Genomic DNA, 25,341 nt, shown 5'->3' with positions numbered 1-25,341 from the left:
GTTGGTCGTCGATTTAAAAAAAAGTAACGGAAAAGTAACGAAAAGTTACTTTCTCAAGTAACGGTAACTGTAACGAGTTACTTTTAAAAATCGGTAACTTGTAACGGTAACTTGTTACTTTTCCTACTCGGTAACGAGTAACTGTAACTTGTTACTTTTAAAAAGTAACTTTCCATTCCCTGATCATTAGTATCTGGGAGTATATCCGGTTGAAATTTTATATTATTAAATTGTTCATATTTTATTATATAAATATTCTATAAATAAGTATGCATACTTATAATGCTATAATATTTTATATATTCAAACTTTGAAATTGTCTATAAGAATTGATTGGATGGATTTGTGTATAAAAATTTTTATTTGAGTGTTACAACTAATAATATACGTTTCGTACAAACTTTATACAACCACATGTGGACAATACAATTCGTTGTAGAATAATGCGACCTTATTTGCTTGACGATACATTACACTTTGTAATGTATTTTGATTAAACATATGATATTGAAAAGGATCTAAACGGCGAGCGAAACGTTATATTATAGTTGTAACACTTGAATAAAAATTTTTTTATTTAAGTGTTATACAAATCCATCCAGTGTCAGCTCTTACAGGCAATTTCAAAGTTTGATTTAATTCGTTAGAGCTTGGTTATTAATTTATCTTGTATATTGCTGCAAAATTACTTACAATTTTTTCCTTTACAGTTATCATTTCCATTGATATAGTCCTTTTCGCTCTTTTTCTTTTTCACTCAACCCTTTTTTTTTTTTTAAGACAATGTCCCGAAATCCAATTAGATATTCGGAAAATATCGAATATCCGACTCGAAAAATTGCCTTCCCAGATATCCGATATCACATTTTTTTCCTGATATTCGGTATTCGGTAATTTTACGATCCGGTACATCCCTACTTATTGCATTAAAGAGTCAGTGTAGAAGAACGTACCAATTATAATACATCTTTAACAGAGAGCGGGGAATAACAATGGATATAGGCCATTCGAAGTTCGAAACGGACACAAAATCTATCACTCTGTTAGATGCACCTGGTCACAAGGATTTTATTCCAAATATGATAACCGGCGCTACGCAAGCAGATGTAGCTTTGTTAGTAGTCGATGCAACCAGAGGCGAGTTTGAAACTGGATTCGATAGTGGAGGACAGACACGCGAACACGCTCTATTACTACGCTCTTTAGGTCATTTTTTCCCCTGTTTTGTAAAAAATGTTAATTATTAAAAAAGAATATATTTAGCATCAATTTTCTGTATTTACAATTCTGAATTTTTATTAAAAATTTAGGAGTATCGCAACTAGCAGTAGTTGTTAACAAGCTGGATACTGTAAATTGGTCTAAAGATAGATTCAATGAGATAGTGGACAAAATGAGCGTGTTCTTAAAGCAAGCTGGTTTCAAAGATACCGTCACTTTCGTACCTTGCAGCGGTTTATCTGGAGAGAATATTGTAACAAAACCAAAGGAGCAACTCTCTAATTGGTAATATCTGAATGTTTTGCATACATGTTTTTATCTATTTCTTATGAAATAATTTCACAGGTATACCGGACCTACTCTAGTTAACGTTATCGATAATTTCAAGTGCCCAGAGCGGCCTATAAATAAACCATTTCGTTTTTCGGTGAACGATATATTTAAGGGTACTGGATCTGGATTCTGTGTATCTGGTCACGTTGAAACGGGTATGGTATCCTTGAGTGATAAGGTTTTAGTACTACCTCAAAACGAGATTGCAGTTGTTAAAGGTAAACTAAGATTCAATTAAGCTTCAGCAATAATGGACCATCATGTAAAGATTGTTATATGCTTAAAGATTACTTTATCTTAGGTCTTCAGTCAGATGAAGTTTCAACGGCAAATGCTTTTGCTGGGGATCACGTTGCGCTGACATTAGCGGGAATCGAGCAGCAAAATGTGGGTATTGGTGATATTATCTGTAATCCGCAGAATCCAGTACCCATAACGACCTGCTTTCAAGCGCACGTTGTTATATTCGCGATAGCAAAACCAATCACAAAAGGGCTTCCAGTAGTGATGCACCAACAATCTTTGGTACAACCGGCGGTTATCATAAAATTAATAGCACAACTTCATCGAAGTACTGGTGACGTGATCAAGAAGAAGCCGCGTTGCTTACCTAAGAATTCTAGTGCGATCATCGAGGTCGCAACGCAGACACCAGTTTGCATGGAGTTGTATAAGGATATTAAACAGCTAGGTAGAGTTATGTTACGATTAGAAGGTACCACTATTGCAGCTGGTTTGATTACAAAGATTTTATAAATCTGATCAATATAAATGAAGTCTCGAATATCGTAATGCAATTTATATACACAATAGAAAAATTTTATTTAGATCTAATATGTGTTTTGTTGTGCGCGCGCGTGTGTGTGTGTATGTGCGTGCGTTTGTGCGCACGCGCGTATAGCTATCGGTGCATATTTATACATCACACAAAATGATATATGCAAACTTTACAGGTTGTTGTTATGTATAATAGTATACAGAACTTTACTGAATAATTTAAGATTTTTTATATATCCCCCATAGTATATTTATAATTGTTCACGAGCCATAGTACATGGACGACTGAAGCTGCGTTTCTGATACTCACTATTAGCTAAAAATCTACAGCATATGTTACGTGCATTGTAGATTTTTAGGCAATGTATATTGGAACATAGCATAAGTCACGCTATTTAATTGCAAATGATAGACATAGTCGCAGATATGCATGATTTAATAACTACTGAATAGCAATGCTATTAATAGCGTTTCATCGTTGGAATCCATATTGTAAGTAAATTTGTAATGCTAGAAATTTATGTACATGCACTACTCAATGATGTTATTCAGTATATCTACTGAATATTATGCACATTGATGGTATGTCTTATCATTCAGGTCTGGTTCCACCAATGTAAAATTAATCTTACATTGGTAAAACCGGATTTTAGTAATGCGACTAAGTTTTTCGTGTATCATGGCTCTATATCTTGGACAAATGTAAAATTAATTTGGTATATCTAATAAAGATGTATGGTTATATTATTTTTTCATTAATATAATTTATATCAATTACTTTCTACATTATTATCTGTTGCTGATTAAAGATTTGTGTGGTATTACATATCATTAAAAAAATAATGTCAGGTTAAGCCTTGTAACAAAGCTTTACTAAGGTTTATTAATTTTGTATATGTATATATATACATATATATGATATATATTATTAATATGTATATATATATATTATATATATTCATATATAAAATATTATGTGATGTTTATGAAACTAATACTTTATAAAAGTTTCAAAAATTCTTTTAATGAGAGTTATAATAATTTTCAATACACACACATTAAATATATTAACATACTACTTTTTAATAACAAATACTGAATAAATGATACAAATATAATTATACATCTCTCAATCATGACTAAACTAATTAATTTTTCTTGTAATAAAGTAAATATAACAAAATATTTTCAATTTTAATTTTTTCATCTTGCGCAACTGCTACAACCTCCGAAAAATGGAATGTCAACATTGTTTCCCGTGTTTGGTCTACCAAGTCTACGCGTTGGAGGACGTGGTCTACATACAGTAAATTGTAAAAGTTATTATCTATATTTATTGTTTGACATAAATATTTGAAAAAACTATCATACCCAGAACCTGGACGATAATCCCTTGAATATTGATTTCCTGATCTATTCATGCCAGGATTGACCAATGTCTGAAAGCTAAATATTTCCAATATTATGTAAGTAAAGAAGAAAGAATAATACAGCTAATTAGTAAAAAAGTCATCATTTATACAGTATAATAGATAAGTATACAGTGGATTATAGCACTTACAACATGATAATCATATAAATTACTCCTGTAAAAAATCCGAAAATTCTTCTTAATCCCCATGGAGCAGATTTTACCACGTCACCATCTATAAGCAAATTACTATGTACAAAAATTCCATTATTTTTGGTACATAAAAAATTAAATCACAGTATATTACCATCCGTTACATAAACCATACTCGAAGCAGCACGCTTGTCAACAAAGATTGATTCAAATACAAAATTTATTTTCAATCCTTTGATTCTTTTTCACGTACAATTTTACATACGATTTTATTATACGTAACCATAAACCTTATCAAATCTTTACAAACATTCACATATGATATAGATAGGTTGACAACTGACAGACTGGCAACTGCTGGCAATGACGCTGATGACTGACACTGGCAATCAAATAAGACTATTAGATGTTAAGCCAGTAACACACGATGCATGATTTCATGCTGGATTGGTTGCAATACTTGCAGATTACTAGAATTGCACTACATCTATCATGCGATGCTGGTTTTAGGGCCGGTATTCATAGTCAGATCTTATATTCAAGACCGTCTTAAGTACGGTCTTAAGGAGTCACGAACCAATCAGAAGGCTGCATTAGAGTCTTAAGACATTACTTAAGACGGTCTTGAAATAAGACTCAACTATAGGTGCGTTCCGTATCGCGCATGATGCGCATGATGCATCCATTGTTTAATATTTGGTGAGCAACAAGGATAAACGATGCATTATGCGCATCATGCGAGAAACGGAACGCACCCTATGAATACCAGCCTAGGATGCGATTTATAGCGTATTCGATTACTGACTCGATCGACTCTGAGTCAACAGTCTGTTCTTTTTAACTGCATTTCTTACACAATTTAGCTCTTCTTTTGCAGCTAAACAGAACAGACTATTGACTCGGAGTCGGGTCGAGTCAGTAAATCGAATACGCTATTAGACGCTTTGAGCGTTTCTAGCGTTGTTCTTCTTGATAAATTAGCTCGGCAACCTCAAGGTTGGTACTGAGCCATTGAGAATCCACGGTGTTGAAATTGGACTAAACTTGTTGGAATAATAAAATGCTCCTATCAAAGTAAAGAACCGTTCCCCCCAATCCAGGCGTCCGCTGCCGCCCAGCGGAAGCCATGCGCCACAGGATAGAAGGGAGTTTCAAATCGTGAGGTTGGCCGGTTGGTAGACCTTATAAAAGTCAGGAGGAGGCAGCACCTGCACGGTTTGGACAAGGCGGGATATATGTCTTGAGAGGTTTCAGGAAATTTGTAAGAAATTGACGCAGGTATCGGGCTTTAAGATGATATATATCACAGTGAAAAAGTACATGGTTAACGTCCTGGCGCAGATCACCGCGGGTATATGCGGGAAAATCAATGATATTAGGTAATTCGGTAAAGATTTTCATTTAAGTTATAGTAATTGGAGCGAATTCTATTGATCGGGACTATTTCTTCCCTGATGAGGACAGATTTCTTGTCGAACTAAGTATTCGGTTTAGAAGATTGAGAAAATCGCTCCGAGTATAGCGTACCCTTAGTAAGCAAGGTGGTATTGAAGTAATTAACAAATTGCGACGATGCAGCACTTCTTGATTGGGCAAACATGTCCGTGTAAGACACATGGAATTCCGGAGCAAGTCCGTCTTTACAAACCTGTTTAGCAAGGCCGTCCACAACTTATTATTGACGGGGATGCCGGAATGCGATGGTATCCAAAAAATACAAAGATTTATTTATCCGCTTCGGAGACCAATTATAAGGCTTGTTTGATCAGGTATATTAAGCGATTATTGTGAATAAAGTTAAAGGTGCCGAGAGCTTCCAGCGCTCCTGGAGTCGGAGAAAATGACGGCACGCTTGCTTTGGCAGTCTAGTGCAAGAAGTACGGCCTGATAGATAGTCCAAAGTTCCATAGAGAAGATTGACGTCTCAGAAGGTAACTTGTGTCCAATGTTAATTTGCATGTCTGGGGAGTAAACCGCTGCACCGACTTCACTGTCCAGGTTCTTAGATTCGTCCGTATAAAAGGAGATAGAATTTTACCTGTACACAAAAGATCTGTGGTAAAAATTAGCCACAATAGTGAGATTCATACTGGTTTTGTCAAGGTCACACATAGATTTAATGTAAACAATTTTCATAGAGGAAATCTCGTAGTTATATCAAAAAGTGGATGGAAAAGTAGTCCTATAAACAGTTTTTTTCTCCGTTCGAGTGGTGATGTAGACTCTGAAAAGATTAGAGATCTCAATGGCTTCGGCTTTTTTATTATTTCTGCAAGCAGCTATTTCCATGTCCTGTGATAACACCGGATCTCAATAGAGTTTTAAGCCTTAAGTCATAAGAAATGGATGAATCATAGTCGATTATTCTCCTTGAATTCGACTGTAGTTGGTCAATTTCTTAAGCCGTAAGAAATTGACCAATTACAGTCGAATCCGAGAAGAATAAGCGACTGTGATTCACCCATTTCTTATGGTTTAAGGCTTAAAACCCTATTGTAGATCCGGACTTACCCTGTCGCCGACCAGTCACGACTACGATAGCTACGTTTTTCTCTGTCTTACCTTACGTTACGACTACGAAAGTTACGTCTCGTTATGTCTCGTTCTCTGCCATAGCCCTTACTCTCTTATTACATTCGATTTACGCTCTAATTTTTATTTTCATCAGGGTTTAATACAGTGTTATTCAAAATTTTAAAAAAGTATATTACGGTTCAATATGAATAAAATTCAATTAATATACAATAAGGGCTTTTTGAGCCTAGCGAGATAACGTATGCTATAATTAAATTATTTTACTAATAGCGTTTTCGGCCCGATCTCCAATAGGAGAGCGCAAAACGCCATTAATCCAACCCAGGTTGGTGCAAACCCGGTCGGGCCGAAAACGCTATAACCTTCATATAAACAATATTTCATATTTCAAACGTTTCGACCTTTTTTCAACGATCCTTTTCAGTGAATGTTACAAATTTTACATATTATTAACGTGTATGAATTATTACATATTCCATAAGCCTATATGAACGTAATTATATAATGGTCCTGATGTCCATTAACTCAACATAAATTGTCCTACTAGTATGATCCTTGTTTAACAAAATTTTCAATATTTTCGACGATATTCGAGAATTGTACAATTTTTGATAGAAGAACCGAAAATCGAAAAGTTTAGATAGAACAATAATGTTCGTATCATAATGATAATTATGTACATGGTCATCCAACCATACAATTCTCAAATGTCGCTTTTACCGAAAATAAGGAAAATTTTGTTAAACAACGATCGTACTAGAACAATTTATGTTGAGTTAATGGATATCAGGACTATTATATAATTACGTTCACTATAGGCTTACGGAATATGTAATAATTTATACACATTAATAATATGTAAAATTTGTAACATTCACTGAAGAGGATCATTGAAAAAAGGTAGAAACGTTTGAAATATGAGATATTGTTTATATAAAGATTAATAAAGCAATTTAATTATACTCAGCAAACGAGAATGGATTAAAATGGATTAAATGTATTCAGATTTACAGAAATACGAATTCATGAATGTTAAAATGAATCTTTTTAAATCCTAAATTTTTATTCATTTATAGGAATGGCATGGTATATATTATGATATATTTCTATGCTTTTCAATCTAAAAATAATATTTTAGTATTTTATATGCATCGTGAATACTGCTCAATTCAAAATTGTGAATAGGAAATTTTTTAATCCAGTTGAATCTAAATACAATATCAGCCATTTCTATGCATCATGAATACTGTTCAATTTAAAATTTTGAATAGGTAATGCAGTTTTTTAATCAAATTAAATAAAAAAGAGTTTTTTTTTTAAATGGACCATGAATGCTATTCAATTCAAAATTATAAGTAAAAAATCCATTGTTTTGTTTAAAAATGTATCATGAATGCTACTTTATTCAGAATTATGGATAAGAAATTTTTCGCTTTAATTCAACTGAATTAAAAAACAGTTGTACCGTAAAAATATCATGAATTCTACTTTATTTAATAGTTAAAAACATAAAAAGAACTACGTAAATACATATATATATAATAAATGTGTGTTACATATATAAATTACTTATTTTTAATTAATAAATTAATTACTTTTATGTATATTTCATATTAATACGTTTCCTTCATTACATGGCTAGTGTATATTTTTTGTAAATAAAAGTTTTAAAATAATAACTATAGAAGTTCATAATTACTACTTTAATTTATATTATATGTTATATTACTTTAATTTATTTAAACTTTTAAACGTATAAAAATGTTTTTTTTTATATGGAATCAAATCCGTTTTTATTATGGATTTAAAATACAAATTCGAATGGATTGAAAATTTCCAATCCATTTCAATCCATTTTCGTTTGCCTTATTGTATATTAATTAAAGTATTTTTCAATTTTCACAAATACACACGGAGAAAATGTACAGTAAATACCACTAGAATTCTAGTAAACTTTATGGAATTTTTAGTTATTGGAATATTTACAATATATATATTAATAATATATATATTAATACATATACAAGTTTCAACATTTATGAATCAAAATACCAGAGAAGAAAGATAAAAAGAAAAAAAAATATCATAAAAGTATTTGCCATTTGTCGTTCCAAGCATTAGTTTTGAGACATAAAGGTTAAAAAATAGTTAATTATAAATTACGGTTAAGCGGTTATCTGTTCGTGAGTTGCGTAGATGTAATCGCACACTAATTCACGCAAACACAAACATTAAAGATTATGTGGGTAACGTTAGTGTAATATGTACTGCGTGTTATATTTGTTGCGTGTAATATTTGTTACGAATTAGTTGATGCTCTTAATAAATAAACGTAATGAATAAATATCAATAGGAAATATAAATAAAAATACTAACATATAAATCTAAAAAAGTAACTTTCGGTATTCAAAATTACATAAAAGTATAAATAGGATAATGGGAGCGCTATAATCAGTGCCCACAAATCCTTTTAAAAGTATATTAAAAAACAATTTAATAATTAACTACATCATTCGTGATCAGTAATCGCGCGAGAATGGATTAAAATGAATGGAAATTTTTATACGTATTTTAAATTCATTCGGAAGAGACTGCTCAAAAATTTGCATTAATAAATAATCGTATATCAAGATAAAGAAACGTTTTTTTTTATTGTTTCATTTTTATTTAACGTATTGGGAACAATAAAAAACTTCATAAAAAGTAACGTATGGGCCCATATGCTTGGCCTTAATAAACTCAATTTTATCGGTACTTAAGAATAAGCTCTCAATGATGTCTCATATACACATAGTGTATAAGATGGATTATAAGGATTGCGATGAATCTTACATGAGTCAAACAAGCTAAAAACAGGGATTGGTGAACATAGGAACCATATAAGATGGAACATCACGCTCATTACTAATTCACTCTCATTACGGAACACAGACAGGAATTATCATATGAGTTTAATTGGGACAACATAAAAATTTTCGACAGTGAAAGTAATTTAAGCAAACGTCTAACATAGGAAATGCTCTTATTTATACAAAAACAGAAAAATAGCTCAAACGTACAGAATATACGGATATTTCGGATCCTATATATATATATATATATATATATATACATTACACTACATTTTTGCTGCTTTCCCTCTTCGCGCAGGGTATATATATGTATAGGATTTCTTCTAGTGCGTGGTTCGACATAGCTTGTCAATTGATATATGATACTTGTACAGATAACATCCTTGTAAAAATTGTTCATACATGAATATGTATAAATATGTGTAAACATACATAAACACGCATAAACAAAAGAAAAAAGGAAGTATGAACATGTATGGACATATCTCATATATAATTATACATATTATTTATGAATATTTATGCATATTTATGTAAGTTTATATAATTTATACATATTTATGCATAAAAAATTTTTTACCGGGATTACAAGACATGTTGACCTAAGATTTGCATGTAAGTAATAGACTCTACAGTTCTAAATTATTTTACAATATTAACTCCTTTGTGTTCTTTATTCGCGTCTTTAATATATTTGGCTATCTAATGCATATCCCAACAAGTCTCGTTGATGCTTGATTTGACATCTCAATCACTGACATTGTTTCAATTTACATTTGACGACTTAATATTATTATGTTTTAAATTGTAACTAACATTAACAATTGTAACTTTTATTGACAAGATGGTAACCCGGACTTAAGCATTTAAATTAAAAAAATTTGTTGTTTTTATTAATAGGTCTGTTTTTTTTATTGCTGCACTCTGAACCGGTGCAATAAGTTGAAGTGAAACAAACGTATATTTGTTTCATTTCACTTATTGCACTGTGTGCACCAGTTCAGAAAGTGGAGCAATAAAGAACAGACCTAATATATGAGCTTTGAACTTAATTTTCCTTTTTTAATTATTAAATTTCAGTGATTTGATCAAAAGTTACAAATTTTTGAACGTACTACTACCACATTCACATTTGTGTTTACATATCTGCAAAAATAATATCTAAAATAACGCAATACTAACGATTAAATTAGCTTATGGTTTGTCTTACGCAAGTGTGACGGTTTACGCTATACTCCGATTTTATAAATAATATTACGTATTACGTTTTACATGTTTGTAGTTTTTTAAATTTGTTTGATTTATACTTTTTTTTTTATTTTCCTTATAATTTAGTTTTAAATATAAAATCGGAGTACAGCGTAAACCGTCACACTTGCGTAAGACAGACCGTAAGCTAATTTAATCGTTAGTATTGCGTTATTGCGTTAAATAATAATTAATTCTATCGGAGCTGAAAGCAGGCCTGTATTTATGAAAAGATTCTAAAAAAAAAACTATCGCATTACATGTTTGTGTTCTGCAGAACAACATAAAATATGTATATAAATCTATAAAAAATTATTTTAATAAAATTTATAAAAAATAAGATTTTCTAAAATTTTATTAAAATAATAATAAGAAATTCTTAAAAGAAATAATAAGAATAAGATTTTTTTTAATTTCCTTTCACTTCGATATGCGTATGTAAATTAATAACAACTCGTTTTTTTATTGATTCATTTGCATACTTAATAATACTTTGTATCAAAGCGAAAGGATTCTAGAAATCTTATTCACATTCACTTTTAGATATTTTGTTCGGATGACTCCTATAAAAGGAAATGAATAAAATATGTGGTATTATACTTTCTACTGTGTCAATTTTGGAGCCTTCTTTATAAAGGATTAGGAACTTTTCAGAGTTCCCATAGGTGTACAGAAATCCCAGAGCTTCCATGGATGTGGAATTCTACATTCAGAATTTTGGGGTATTAAACAATTTTTTAATTTTTGATAAATTTTAAGAAATTTTAAGTGACAAAAATTAGTATTTGACTAGGGTGTCTATGTTGCACGCTTTGCTTATTCGACTTTTATATTATCATACTTCTAGGCTACGTAACTTTCTCATGCTGTAGTTATACTGACGCGTGTTATTATAACCACTTCCATCCTTCTTTTCAATGAGGTACTCTACACCCTGAAAAGTCAAAAGTCTTCGTCCTTGGTCATGTATTTCACACTCTACTTAATTGCATGAAACTCAATATATGAGTAGTCATGTTTGTGCAAATTATCGTTTTATAAATACTGATAAATGATTTTAGTGTTATGATGGAATCACACGATGCTCGATTTCTTGAATTGTACATACATCAATCATGCCTGCTCTAATGTATGCTAGAATTTATTCGTGTATGGAGCGCTGCATGCCGCATATACATGATTTTATATTTATGATGGATTATTTCATAGTTTATTTCCTTGTATGCACCAATCAAAAGAAACAATTGCTAATTTCATATAAGTTATTTGTCAAACGTCACTATATACATCAAACCAATAATAGCATGCATGCTTATCATGCAAAAAATCGAGCATCGTGTGATTCCATCTTTATTATCTTTATTAACTTTATTATCTTTATTAATCTTGAATATGTATTAACTGACGATGTATTTATATATATATCTTGTTTACTATTATTTGTACGTTTACCATTATTGTACGTGAAAAACACTGCGTAAAAAAATCAAACGCGCAGCTTTACTACTAATAGGGGTACGTCTCGTTAGTCACCATGAATACTGAAAATCTATAGTTTACGTTACGTATATCCTATTATATATTTTCAGTACTTATGCCTAGATTGATTATGCGCGCGATTTGTGAAAGCAGTCGAATCATTTCGCTTTGAGGTCGTTTTTTTCATGAGTTTTTTATCTCATATTGTCCTACAATTCTGAACATGCACAAGAAGGACACATATAAAGCATCCTCTTTGACGATTGTTTCGATTTGCTTCACCTCACCTCACTTCGTCTCCTGGAGGTCGCCCCGGGACACCTAGGCGACTCGCGAGACACGCCTGCACGCGCACATCACACATATACGTGATCGGGGCGTTAATTATCAATTTTAGCGGCGAGATGGACTACGAGCTTAGTTATGAGACAATCCGATCTCCTCGTACATATCTATATAAACTACCGGCGAGCAAGGTTTAGTCAGTTGATCGTTTCAATCGCGAATGTAAATTTGTCGTGCGAATGTCTGACAGTAGTGACCGGTCTTCCAAGAGATTATGACACGGTTTTACGGTCTTTCTTTAGCAGGTGAGGATACTAGATACGTACTAAACTATACTAGGCGATTTATCATTGTATTGATAATTAATAGAAATTGACAAACGATATGGAAGATCGAAAATCGATTCTATGCACGCATCGTTTTGTGTACTACGCAGAATTAAATTATTTCTTCTTGAAATCGATCAAGGATGGTTGCGATGTGGCCTATTTTATAACAGTGATAATTCCGCGAGGTCTTATCAGTTTTAAATGATTTTATCATTGCTGAAATATAGAAGTTGAATTAACAGCGAATAAGACGATAAATATCACCAAGAGAAGTCTAATTTTATCGGAAACGATCTACACAATGTAATTTAATTAAATGTCGTATGTATAAACGTGCGTGCTTATATAAATTAGGAAAATTAAAAAAATAAACGTAAGTTGTCAGAATTATGAATATGACAGCTTTTAAGTACATATTTTTTCGATAAGAAGGGCATTTTTTTCATCTTATGACGTAGACGTACAAAAATAGATGCAAGTTGGTTGACAGATATCATACTAATAACTTTCACTTAATATATTGTATGATTTATGTGTGTATATGTGCATCGAATTTTAAGCGCCTTGTTCTATTAACTTTCTCCAAATTGTATAGCTATATCTTAAATTCCCTCTCTCAAAAAATAGCTCGACTAAACTTTCTTTTGTGCGAAGTGAAAGATAAACAGCCGGAAAGTTTGCGAGTGTGATTTGCCGTTCCTATATAAGTTCATATTTTTGAGAATAAAAGGTCGTAATATTCTACGTTAAAAAATATTTGTTTTTGAACAATTAACAAATCCTATGATCTTGATAGTCATGATAAATTTTGAAATCCCGTTGTGTAACAATTTAATTAAAATTAGCTCAATATTATGTTATTTTAATATTTTAATTCACAGTTTGTAATCGCACATATATAGGTTTGGATAAGTTAACACATAGTTGATAAGCTTTTCGATTAATATTCTCGATTTATCCTTGCTGTAAAACTTATATTGTTATACGATTCGTATTGCGATTGCTCGCGACACACTCTGCTTGCATGATTCGATTAAATTAAATTCTATAAAACTAGCAGGACCAAATCAGCAGAATCAAATCGGATCTATCAGAATTTTTAGTACTCATTTTGTACTAAATTGTACCATTAATGATAATTTTGTACCGTGTGCCATTTCGAAAAAAATCGTGGCAATCCTAGCTTAATATTAAGTTGGCAGAACCAATTAAAAATAAAAGAAAAATAATATCAGAAATCAATAGGATTGAATTTGTACTATTTTACACTACCAAAAACAATTCTATATTATGTATCATTTCCAAGAAAACATTGGCGCTACTAATTTAATATTTGAGTTGGCAGGACCATAAAAGACAACATAAGAGCAAAAATTAACACACCTGAATTTGTACTAATTTGTACAATTTAGAGTACGTTAATATTTTACATATTTTCTCCTTAAAATGACTTTATTATATATGCTTACAATCTATGAGGCATTCCACGTCAAACCGGGTACTTTTGAAACATCATCATATATATTTTTTTAATTACTAACGTATTACTACAAATAAAAACATGAGAGGTGTTTCGCGAAAAAAATTTGAGATTTTTTTTGTAAAGTTATTAAAAAACATCGTCATTTAAAACGTTTTAAAAAACGTCGCTCATGCGAATATTATTATAATAATATTCGCATAAGCGACGTTTTTTAAAAACCGACGTTTCAAGGTACCCGAGTACCTTTGAAACATCATTATATAATTTCTTTTAAATTGCTAACCTGTTACTACAGATAAAAACATGAGATACGTGTTTCGCGAAAAAAATTTGAGGAAGATGTATATAAACTGTAGGTCGTGATGCAAGTCAGGCATAACGTATTCAATTATTGAACGGTTAAAATAAGCGATCGCGATATATCAAAAATCGTTCATGGATTACATTGGAACACAGGTATTTTATAGTGTCACTAAATAAGTAATAATAAAAAATTATTTTTATTAATACAATCATGAGAACAATAAATTACAGTAAATTTATAATTTATTAGAATCAGGAAATTATGTGTACAATGACATTGGATGGAAAGTAGAATGTGTGACTGAATTTAAAGAAAAAAAGAAAAAGTTCTTCTGGAGTATAGGACTATGCAACGATATATATATAAATTGTATATGGAAATGATATAATTGTTAAGAATAATTATTAGTTATAAATTATAATTTAAATCACATTTGAGGGTTTAGGCAAATATATTTTTATGCGTTTAATGAATTTTATTTGTAATACTGAAGATGGTCAAATTTATGACCGAAACGTCTATTAACGTAAATTGGAGGAAAATATAGAATAATAGCTACTAACATCTTGCGTCGTGGTATATGCCTTCCAAATAATTCAAATTTGAGATTTTTTTTGTAAAGTTATTTACGCTTGTAAGTTACAGAAATTCATAAAAAATGTCGCTCACGATTATTATTATATCATCGAACGATCGAACCATTAGTCGTACAAAAAAATGTAAGAGATCGATTTTAAAGATTACATTCTCGATAATAGGTCTTCTACAATAAGCCATTAGTCATAAATTAGAAGTCAGAAAAATTGACGACTGTGGTTGATCAATTTTTAGCTTCTGATTTCTCATTTATGACTAATGGCTTATTGTAGAAGGCCCATAACTCATCCATAGAACAATGAAAAATCTTTAAAATCCGTCTCTTGCATTTTTTTGTACGACTATAATGGTTTGACAATATAATAATTGAATACTTGCATGAACAATGTTTCTTATGAATTTCTGCAACTTACAAACGTGAATAACTTCAAAAAAAGGATATCAAATTTTTTTCACGAAACAAGTGTCTTATGTTTTTATCTATAGCAATATGTTAGCAAATTTAAAAAATAAATAAAATGACGATGTTTTGAAGGTGTCCGGTTTGACTTGGAATGCGCCTCATAGATTATAAGTATACATAATAAAGTCATTTTAAAGAGAAAACATGTAAAATATTAACTTATTCTCAATTGTACAAATTAGTACAAATTTAGTTATGTTAATTTTTGCTCTTGTATTATTTTTTATGGTCCTGCCAGCTTAAATATTAAATTAGTAGCGCCAATTTTTTCTTGGAAATACATGATATAGAATACATGATATATGATATAGAATTGTTTTGGTTGTACAAAATAGTACAAATTCAATCCTATTTATTTCTGCTATTATTTTTCTTTTTTTCTTTTATTTTGAATTGGTTCTGTCAGCTTAATGTTAAGCTAGGATCGCCACTATTTTTTTCGAAATAGCACGCGGTACAAAATTATCATTAATGGTACAATTTAGTAAAAAATAAGTACTAAAAATTTTGATAGGTCCGATTTGATTCTACTGATTTGGTCCTGCTAGCTTTATAGAGCAGATTAATTAACAAGTGTCTTATCTTGAATTGTTAATGTGAGGAAGTAAACGTCCCTCACAAATTTTAACGGGGGTGAACCAATTTATATAATAATTATTTATAATGATACGATGTCATCAAACGTTATATCACGAGGCTACTATATTGCGCAATTCAACGCAAAGTGATAAATTGTTATTAAGAAATTGCTGAGTCTAAATATTTCATAATAAATAAACAACAAATCTGTAGAGGAAACTCATCATTTTCATTTAGCATATAGGGCAAAAGGAATGTACATTTATAAAACTTATAAAAATGTAATCTTATAAAGGAATACTTATTGTATATATAAAAAATTAAAATTTTTGTCATTATTTTATAATATATTTTCATACAGTTCTATTAGAGCAAAAATAATTTAATAACTTTTGCGGACATAAAAAAAAGATTTTTTTTGTTGAAATATCTTTTGATTCAGATGGTAAATTATCACTAAAAAATTTTTTGTATTATTTTTAAATTCAATTTAACCTGTAATTTTTTCAGAACTATTTCATTTTTAAATAAATACATTTTTAATGGATTAAATAAACGACACGACATTGCGGTATCGCTTTAAATGTCTAAAGAGCCCGGGAAAATATGTTATTATATGTAATTATATGTAATTATGTATAATTATAAAATAGATGCATCAATTTATAACATCTTTCTCATGAGAATAATTGTTTTACTTCGAAAAAAGGAAATTAAAATCAATATATGCAAAGAAACCAGATATTACCTGCATCTTAATCTTTTTATTGCTATTTTATATTATTCAACATTCGTAATATTTCATATATTCATGACACGTTTATGAATACAATGTATGTTATCATTTATAATGAACCACTTGATTAATTCATTAAAACGGAAAATAAAAAGTTTGTCTCGTAATCCTTTTGTACTCAATTTTATTGTTAGCAACAGTTATCGATAAGATCAAGTATAAAAAATTACGAGATAAACTTTTTTTTTGTCTTATGTTATAAGTTATAACTTATAACATAACACGGAAACAATAATATTGTTTCAAGAAGATATTTTTATATGTTAAAATTGTTAGAAATAGTAAATTGAAGCATTACAGAACTGAAAAATACAAATATTCGTTGAAGTTTAAACAAATTCATAAATTATTTACTCCTTATTTGCACATCCTTTTAACGCATTTGATCTAAGTAGCAAACGATTGAATTTTATTGCAACGTTTTTGTTATTTCTAAAAATACGTTGCGGCAATAAATCGAATGACTTATTACTAAGCAGTTTTCTTACTCTTTCCTGCAATTTATTATTCATGTGACATAAAAATTATATTTTTTTTTTGTAATTAGTTGAATCGTACATCAGGAGTGATGTGGACTTATCTTGCCTTTCTAACTGTTATCTACGTTATATACTCATTGAAGAATTACGTCAGAATCCTCAGATTTATCTTTACCCTCGATGGACCGAAGACAGTGCCCATTCTTGGCAACGCTAACATTATTTTCGAAGGAAATCGTGAGTAATTCAATGTTATTAATTGAAATTGCTGTATATTGTTATTTAATCGTTAGCTATCTAAAATCGTGATCTTACCTGTATATTTTATTCACCCATCCAAATTCTATGTTATTTTTATACCACAAAAGTTGCAACGGCCTGCAAATAAAACAGTTTTTAAGTATTGTAAATGATAAACGTGCATGTACAAAAAGATTTTGATTTTCTAGTGATTCAAAGGATTATAAACGAGGCACAGAGTTATGGTCGTATTTTTCGGATCTGGCTGACGTTTGTGCCATACGTTATGCTCATCGAGCCAGAAGACATTCAAGTAGTACTTAGCAACATGAAGCATACACAAAAGATATTCTTGTACAAGCTGCTCGACAATTTTTTGGGCAAGGGCCTGATTACGCAAAACGTGGACCAGTGGAAAGTACATCGAAGAATTTTGCAACCAATTTTTCATCGTCAGGTGTTCGAGAAATTCATTGGAATATTCGGCAAGTGTGCCGATCGCCTAGTCGATAAGTTACTTGAAAAGAATGGGAAGGATATAAATATCACCGTATTTGTCAATAATTCTGTTTACGATATATTGACCGGTACGTAATGTAAATTGCTTGTACTTGAAAATAGATTTTAATAACAACGAACAGAAAACTTGTGTTTCATCATCTAAGAATATCACAAGGGCGGATCCAGACATTTGTCAAGGGGTGGGAGGGGAGGCATTTTCGGATTTATATATTTTTGGGTTGATTTTTGGATTGCCGGATTTCTGAAACATCATGAGCCAATTGTAACGAACGAGTAACAAAGAAAAGGAAAAATTAATTATTTTACATAATTTTCGTATCTTTCCGTCTTTATTACTTATTATTAAATTTGCACGTTGTAAACGAAATTTTTTTAAGGTCAAATTCGAAAAGGTAGACTATTCGAATTATTATCATTAACATTACATTGAAAAATTATTATGTAAATATTTAAAACATTTTTTATTTAAAATGATATGAGCAAAAAATATATATACACCTTTAACAATTGCTGTCTTTATATTTCGAACTTTCTATGTCTTTATGTTTCAAACTTTCAAATGCTAAAGGGCTAAAAAACTTCATTCAGCAGAAGCGATACTTATCGGCAGAAACAGTAATATTTTATGTAATTGCAATTAGCGACTTTTGCATAACGCTGCATAATGCAATATTAACAATAGAGCAGTAAGCCGCAAGAATCTATGGAAGTTTCTTAAATTAAAAAATATTTTTGAAACATCAAAATTGTGATTTTAGAAATATTAAAAATATATATAACATTTTTTATTACAAAATATTTTTAAAAAGGAGACTCTAAGAGGGGGCGGGAGGGATGGGCCTCCATGGCTCTTCCCGTGGATTCACCAGTGAAATATTATCTTCGTATGATACACTCAAAAGAAATTCACGAAATTTGAATAAATATTTGTTTAAATAGTACCAATGGGACCATTTAGTTATTGGAAATAAATATTTATTTTAAAAAATTATACTTAATTTTAAGTACTATTTTTTTTTAATTAAATATTTATTTTCTGTAAGCAAATGGTCCCATTGGTATATACTATCTAAACAAATATTTATTCAAGTTCCATTAATTTTTTTTTTAATGTATAACTGATCGATCAAAGTCATCGAAGACAAACTTATAAAAGCGGTTAAAAAAGCTTTATCTATTATCTTTGGTTTTATGAAGTGCATACATGAAAAAAGAAAAAGATAATAATATATACCTACGTGACAGCACAGATCAGAATAATATATATTTTGTATCTACGTAACAATGAAGACGAGATTGTCATACAATGAAATAGATAATATAGAACGTACTGATGGTACTCTACCGCAACATAGCATTTGTTTGTAAAAATCGATGCTTATTGCAAACGATCACGTATGCCAAAATATTTTACTTTTTCATAAACACGATATGTGGTCAAGTGCATGCTAATTAGAATCCACATCGAGACTTATCGAAACAGTAGCTCATGCTCGTGTATTATACTTTTGTTGATTTTCAGAATTTACGTACCGCTAATATGCCTTAAAAGAGACTACACGTACTTCAAAGTCCCCTCTTCAATTATCATACGTTTTTAATATTTCGAAGGCGGTGCATGATACTTACATCAAATATTAGTGGTCTGACATAATGCTTATTTCAGAGACGATTCTGGGTACGCCGACAAACCAAGGAAAAAACGATGGTGAGGACGACCCATTCAGAAAGTGAGTGCAATATTAACATATTTATTTTATTAGCAAATCTTGTTATTAAAATCCAAAATATTTAAAAAATAAAAATCGTGCTCTAAAAATTATCATATTCTAAATGTTTCTAAATATTTTATCATATTTTCATGTTTTAAAAATCATCCTGATAAATTATTGAACAGGGGCCAAGTTATGATCCCATATAGACTTGCACGGCCATGGTTGCTAATCGACTGGATTTACCGATTGACAGCAGCTGGAAAATCGGAGGAACAGCAGCAGAGAGACCTATTCAATTTTTGCTTCAAAAAAATGAAGGAGAAACGCGAATTTTTGAAAAAGAATGGCTCTCTTATTGCCGATTACAGCACGATTAGAAACAAATCTCTGCTTGAATACATGGTCGAGATTAGTGAAAGAAATCCCCAATTTTCTGAACGAGATATCATCGAGGAATGTTGCACTTTCATGCTGGCCGGCCAGGATTCGGTCGGCACTGCCACCGCGATAACGCTTTTCCTTCTGGCGAATAATCCGAAATGGCAGGAGAGATGTGTCACGGAATTGCATGAGATTTTTAGCGATGACACAAGGTCGCCAACTATGCAGGATCTTAAGAAGATGACATGTTTAGATATGTGTATAAAGGAATCTCTGCGATTGCATCCTAGTGTGCCATTTTTTGCTAGAATTCTCGGAGAAGATGTGAAACTAGGTAAAATTTTTTTAGAGAGAAAAACCTGTTATGATAAAAATCAAACTTAATAATAAAGAACTATAAGCCAGGCTAGATATTTATTGCTAAAATTTAAACAGTGAATTTAATAAAACAATAAACAGACGTTTCGACCTCTATCAGATCATTATTAATGTTAACAAAAGAATAATTATTAATTATTAATTTCGGATAAATATTATATGGTAATTAGAAATGTAAAATTTAAATTATTATTAATTTGCTCTTATTAATTTCAGTAAAATCAATATTAATTCGATCGTAAATTTTGTTAAGATGTTACCAGAACTTAGACGCAAGCCGCAATAGATAGAAAGGTCTTCGCTTGTATAATAGTCATGCGTAAATTAACAAAAATGTGTGGACTATGTTCATCCATTTGTCAAAATGTGTAAAATGATCAATGAAGTTATGTTTATCCTTTAGTTAATTTACAATTATTTGTAATTGAAAAAGAGTTAGCACAATTTCTTAACATAATTCACAAATTGACAAAATTTACAAAAAGAATTTTAAATGTAGGCAGTTTAATTTGTAGTTGTCAGAATTTTTTCCACGATAATAGGTATGGTTTTACGATCTAATTCTGCGAATAACATTTACTTTTACAATTTTTTCGAAATTTACAACTGTATCATTTAATTATTTACAATTATGTTTTAATTAGAATATGTAAAATATATATAATATAAATTGTTCAGTATTGTTCCGTAGATAATACATATCTTCAATATTATTCCTGAATATTTAGTGTAATAAATAGAACTAATAAAGATATCTATGATCTAGACGTCTAATAAAGATATGATAAAAATAATATAATTATATACATTATATATACATAAAAATATTGCTCTAAATCATTCTTGAAAAACGTTATTACAATATCACTTTGTATCATGCAGGAAAATATATAATACCGGCCGGTTGTGGCGTATTTATAGCGCCATACTCCACGCACCGCTTATCTCATCATTTTCCTGATCCTCACGATTTCAAACCGGAACGTTTTAGCTCTGAAAATTCCGAGGGAAGACATCCATATGCCTACATACCGTTTAGTGCAGGACCTCGCAATTGTATCGGTAAGAATAGCAAATATAAATTAATCATAAGATACATGCATGAGAGAAGTATTAAAAAGAAGACACACATTCTACAATATATTATAAAAAAATTACAATTATAGTCAATTATTCTTCTCACATTCGACTGTGATTGATCAATTTCTAGCTTTTGATTTCTAATTTATTGTAGACGAAGACTAAGGTTCTGTTTTATAAAGAAAACTGACGTTTATATATATATATATATATATATATATATATGTATATTTTTTTTTAAAAGCTTTTTCAATATATCATAAGATTTATTAATTTACATAGATCATAATACATAGATCATAAGATTTATTAATTTTTTTTGGAGAAAGATACTTATCATTCCTTTTTCGTATCTTTTTAGGATACAAATTTGCCATTCTTGAAATAAAATCAATTATCAGTGCTATTCTGAGGAAGTGCCAATTAGAGCCAACCCTTGGCAAGGAGAAAGTGATAGCCAAATTTCGATTGACCATCAGAGCACAAGGTGGACTTTGGGTCAAAGTAAGAGCGCGCGATAAACAATATGAATTAACGTAATTAGATTAATGATTCCGTTCTCAACCTTGCAACCTTACAAACTATAAGTAGTAATTATAATGATGGTATCTCATAGATAATTTAATGAAAATAAACGCTATAACTATATGTCATTTCAACACTAAAGAAAAGTAACATTTAGTCAATGTATTCAACTCTTTTAGAAAGAAATACTTTAACACAGTGCAGTTTAAATTATTTCTGAGATATTTCTTCGTATATTGTTTAAGCAAAATGGCTGACACAAAAGTAAAGAAACGCGCAGAATTTTTCAAGAAATTGTAGAAATATGTCATTATTGTTATGTATACAATACGTATATAAATTATTTCTCTCTATATCAGTATAAACAAAAAATGAAATAACTTATACTTTGCAAACGTTATGTCTCATATATAAAAATAAGATTAAAACGGAAAAAAACATTATTATATTAGATTTTGTTCTTCTACTTTATTCATGTTTTTTACTATTTAAAAATCGTAAAAAAATTTTGCGTAAATAATTATAATTATTAAAGTACTTTGTACAAAAGAATTGAAATTGTTGATTTTTGAAACATATCGAACAATATAATAAAGAAATATGTATATAGAAAAACACAGCTATAAGCGTTGGTATATCACGCGATAAAATGCACACACACACAATATATAAATATCTTATAATTATTACTGAAATTTATTGCGACTTCTTAGATTGCATATAATTTTTGAAGTAAAATTATTGCTTCAATAAAAATAATAGCACATGCAGAAAATAAATTAAAAAGTATGTTGTTAAATAAATATATGACGTTCATACACAGTTGTTATGTATATAATTTTAGTATTCATTTTTATACAGAAAGTATAAATATTGATATATTTCCAATTCCAAATTTTTTGCAATGACTGTACAGCTGATCCTAAGGACAGAAGCACAAGGTCTGCATAACGCATAATGCATAAGAAAATAAACTAATTAAAATCCTTCATTTTCTTCCTTTCTATAAAATGAAAGACGGGGAATACAGACTCTTACATACTGCATAACACGTAATGCATAAGAAATTCAACCAATCTGAATTCTGTATTTCATAGAAAGAAAAGAAACGAAGGGCGTTGATTGGTACATTTTCTTATGTATTACGTGTTATATGTTATGCAAGAGTTTGTGATTTCTGCTTTAGGGAGCGTTTATATTGGCCGTAACTGCCCTATAAATGTAAAATATTCCTAGAATGTTATATGGATATTATTAAAAATTAAAATAAGTTATAATATTTTGAGAATAACATATAATAATTTTTAATATTACGAGAGTATTCTATAGAGGTTATATATCCACTTACACATAATATCCTTGGTATTGAATATTTAATATCCCTGACATATTAAAATATTAACTATTTTTAATCTAGTGAAATTTGATTTCACAATCCAGTAACGAAAAATTCTTATCAGTCTATGCTGCATCTTGTGCTAAAAAAATGTTTCGGCGTGATTTTAAGTACATATTCAGTAGGTACTACAACTGCGCGTTAAAATCATTTTCAGTCTTTAAACGTATAAATTAAAGTAAATGCTATTATAATACTTTTTATTGTTTAAACAATATTACAGTAACATTAAACAATGTTACTTTTAATAATAATATAACATTATCAGGAGTGGACATATAACTATCCATTAATATTTCGAGAATATTATTTAATATTATATAATTTTAGTAAAATATTCTTAAAATTTTTTTTACATTTAATATTCTAAGAATATGCTTAAAATATTACTTAATATTAAATAATATACGCTTATAGGACGTATGCCGTATGTCGTAATCTGTAAAAATTGACCAATCACCTTCGAGTATTCTCTTCCTATAGTCGAATGAGAAGGGAACACTTGACTGTGATTAATCAATTCTGAGGCCCGTCTACAATACACGGAGTAAGAAGTAAGAGTAAGAAATTGACCAATCACAGTCGATTATTCTTCTCACATTCGACTGTGGTCAACTTCTTACTCTTACTTCTTACTCCGTGTATTGTAGACGACGCCTTATGGCTACTGCACACTGGACGCGATGAGCGATGAGCGACGAGCGATATCCAATAAAAATTCTGCTTTTTCTCACGTGACGACGCAAAGCAAACCTCTCATTGGATATCGCTCATCGCGTCCAGTGTGCAGTAACCATTACAGATTATTACGGCCAATATAAACGCTCCCTTAAGGTTGATATTTTATGTGTCGCACATATGTACAACAAACTTTACAAGCGTGTCGATTGGCTATAGCATGGAAAGATCCGAGAACCTATTTATCCAATCAATAGGCTTGAAAAATTTTGTCGACGCTACGTGAAATATCAGCCTTAAGGCACTCTATGCGCGCGCGCTTTGGCGCGACTTGCGTTGCTTTTACGGTAAAAATTGAACGTAATGCTCTGAAAGACACCGCAATCCAATGCGACGTTTGGTTTCGCCAGGAGAAAAGCTTGGAAAACGGCTATATAAATCGTGCGGATTTTAGTCTCTATTATTTATTATCTCGATTACCTCGAATTGTTTTCAAATATTCGGTCGATTATCCATTCGTCGTCCGAGCACTATTCGGATTTCGAAAGCATTCGTTTGATATTCGAACGAATATACCTATATGCAAGAGCATTGGATCGCCGCGCCGGTCGCTCTCCCGCGAAGGAGGGATGTGGAGGTCGCAACTCGCATCCTCGTGCTCCGTACACTGCCGTACGCGCGAACGACGGCGATGGCTATCAGTCGGCCGTGAGCCGTCAAGTGAGCTTGAGTTTGTGGTTGGTGTACGTAGCTTTGCAGCATCGCCCATCGGGAGAAGCGATCGATTTTACGGAGCTGCGCTCTCTCGCTTCATCGTCGCTCTTCTCTGTTCAGAGCGTTTCGTCTCGGAGCATGTCTTCGTGTAGACAGCGAGAGGTGATCGATCTGCCACTCCCGTCGTGTCGAGAGACGTTAAAATAATCTCGGAACAAGATAATTAAATTAAGTTTGAAACGTAAAACGATCGGGAGATACAGGAAGACGGTGACAATCGTTTGGCACCCACGTGATTAATCGGAGGTGCCGCGCGAAGGTGTCGATTCGATACAAGGCTCTCCTGTGAGATTCTGCATCAGTGACAGGAGCTCGCCTCGCCGTACAG

The 25,341-nt window shown here is 30.9% G+C and overlaps 3 protein-coding genes across 4 annotated transcripts in view; 2 read left to right on the top strand and 1 right to left on the bottom strand.

Moving 5' to 3' along the window:
* The window catches only part of HBS1 (translation elongation factor EF-1alpha (GTPase) HBS1), a 7,162-nt gene extending 4,134 nt beyond the window's left edge, over positions 1–3,028 (top strand). The window contains exons 6-9 of the mRNA XM_018522648.1: positions 977–1,206; positions 1,311–1,506; positions 1,567–1,772; positions 1,856–3,028. Coding sequence (XP_018378150.1) covers positions 977–1,206; positions 1,311–1,506; positions 1,567–1,772; positions 1,856–2,310 — 1,087 coding nt within the window. The 3' untranslated portion in view covers positions 2,311–3,028. The remainder of the gene's footprint in view (positions 1–976; positions 1,207–1,310; positions 1,507–1,566; positions 1,773–1,855) is intronic.
* Positions 3,029–3,489: 461 nt separating this feature from the next.
* LOC108770875 (selenoprotein K) lies at positions 3,490–4,257 on the bottom strand. The gene is made up of 4 exons (XM_018522614.1): positions 4,050–4,257; positions 3,893–3,977; positions 3,703–3,777; positions 3,490–3,628 (listed from the first exon to the last, which is right to left on the bottom strand). Exons 1-4 carry the CDS (start codon positions 4,066–4,068, stop codon positions 3,535–3,537), a joined length of 273 nt encoding a protein of 90 aa, XP_018378116.1. The 5' UTR covers positions 4,069–4,257; the 3' UTR covers positions 3,490–3,534.
* Positions 4,258–12,301: 8,044 nt separating this feature from the next.
* Positions 12,302–22,437, top strand: Cyp4aa1 (Probable cytochrome P450 4aa1). Of its 2 annotated transcripts, none has more exons than XM_018522636.1 (7): positions 12,302–12,599; positions 17,409–17,561; positions 17,774–18,151; positions 19,753–19,816; positions 19,984–20,516; positions 21,443–21,622; positions 22,002–22,437. In XM_018522636.1, the coding sequence occupies exons 1-7, from the start codon at positions 12,569–12,571 to the stop codon at positions 22,178–22,180; spliced, it is 1,518 nt and encodes a 505-aa protein (XP_018378138.1). In that variant the 5' UTR covers positions 12,302–12,568; the 3' UTR covers positions 22,181–22,437. The 2 variants fall into 2 exon arrangements, with proteins under 2 accessions (XP_018378138.1, XP_018378139.1); XM_018522637.1 differs by having other exon boundaries at positions 17,393–17,561.
* The last annotated feature ends 2,904 nt before the right edge of the window (positions 22,438–25,341 follow it).

Source organism: Trachymyrmex cornetzi, unplaced genomic scaffold, assembly GCF_001594075.2.
Source record: "Trachymyrmex cornetzi isolate Tcor2-1 unplaced genomic scaffold, Tcor1.1 scaffold1376, whole genome shotgun sequence".
Taxonomy (NCBI): domain Eukaryota; kingdom Metazoa; phylum Arthropoda; class Insecta; order Hymenoptera; family Formicidae; genus Trachymyrmex; species Trachymyrmex cornetzi.
This window is presented reverse-complemented; position numbering and strand designations above follow the sequence as displayed.

Bases quoted from the DNA above. Each gene is read 5' to 3' on its own strand.
- LOC108770875 (XM_018522614.1), bottom strand. The intron at 3,778-3,892 runs GTAAGTGCTATA...GGAAATATTTAG, and splicing joins ATTTATATGATTATCATGTT to CTTTCAGACATTGGTCAATC. The intron at 3,629-3,702 runs GTATGATAGTTT...TACTGTATGTAG, and splicing joins GATTATCGTCCAGGTTCTGG to ACCACGTCCTCCAACGCGTA.
- Cyp4aa1 (XM_018522636.1), top strand. From the start codon at position 12,569: ATGACACGGTTTTACGGTCTTTCTTTAGCAG. The intron at 19,817-19,983 runs GTGAGTGCAATA...ATTATTGAACAG, and splicing joins GAGGACGACCCATTCAGAAA to GGGCCAAGTTATGATCCCAT. The intron at 21,623-22,001 runs GTAAGAATAGCA...GTATCTTTTTAG, and splicing joins AGGACCTCGCAATTGTATCG to GATACAAATTTGCCATTCTT.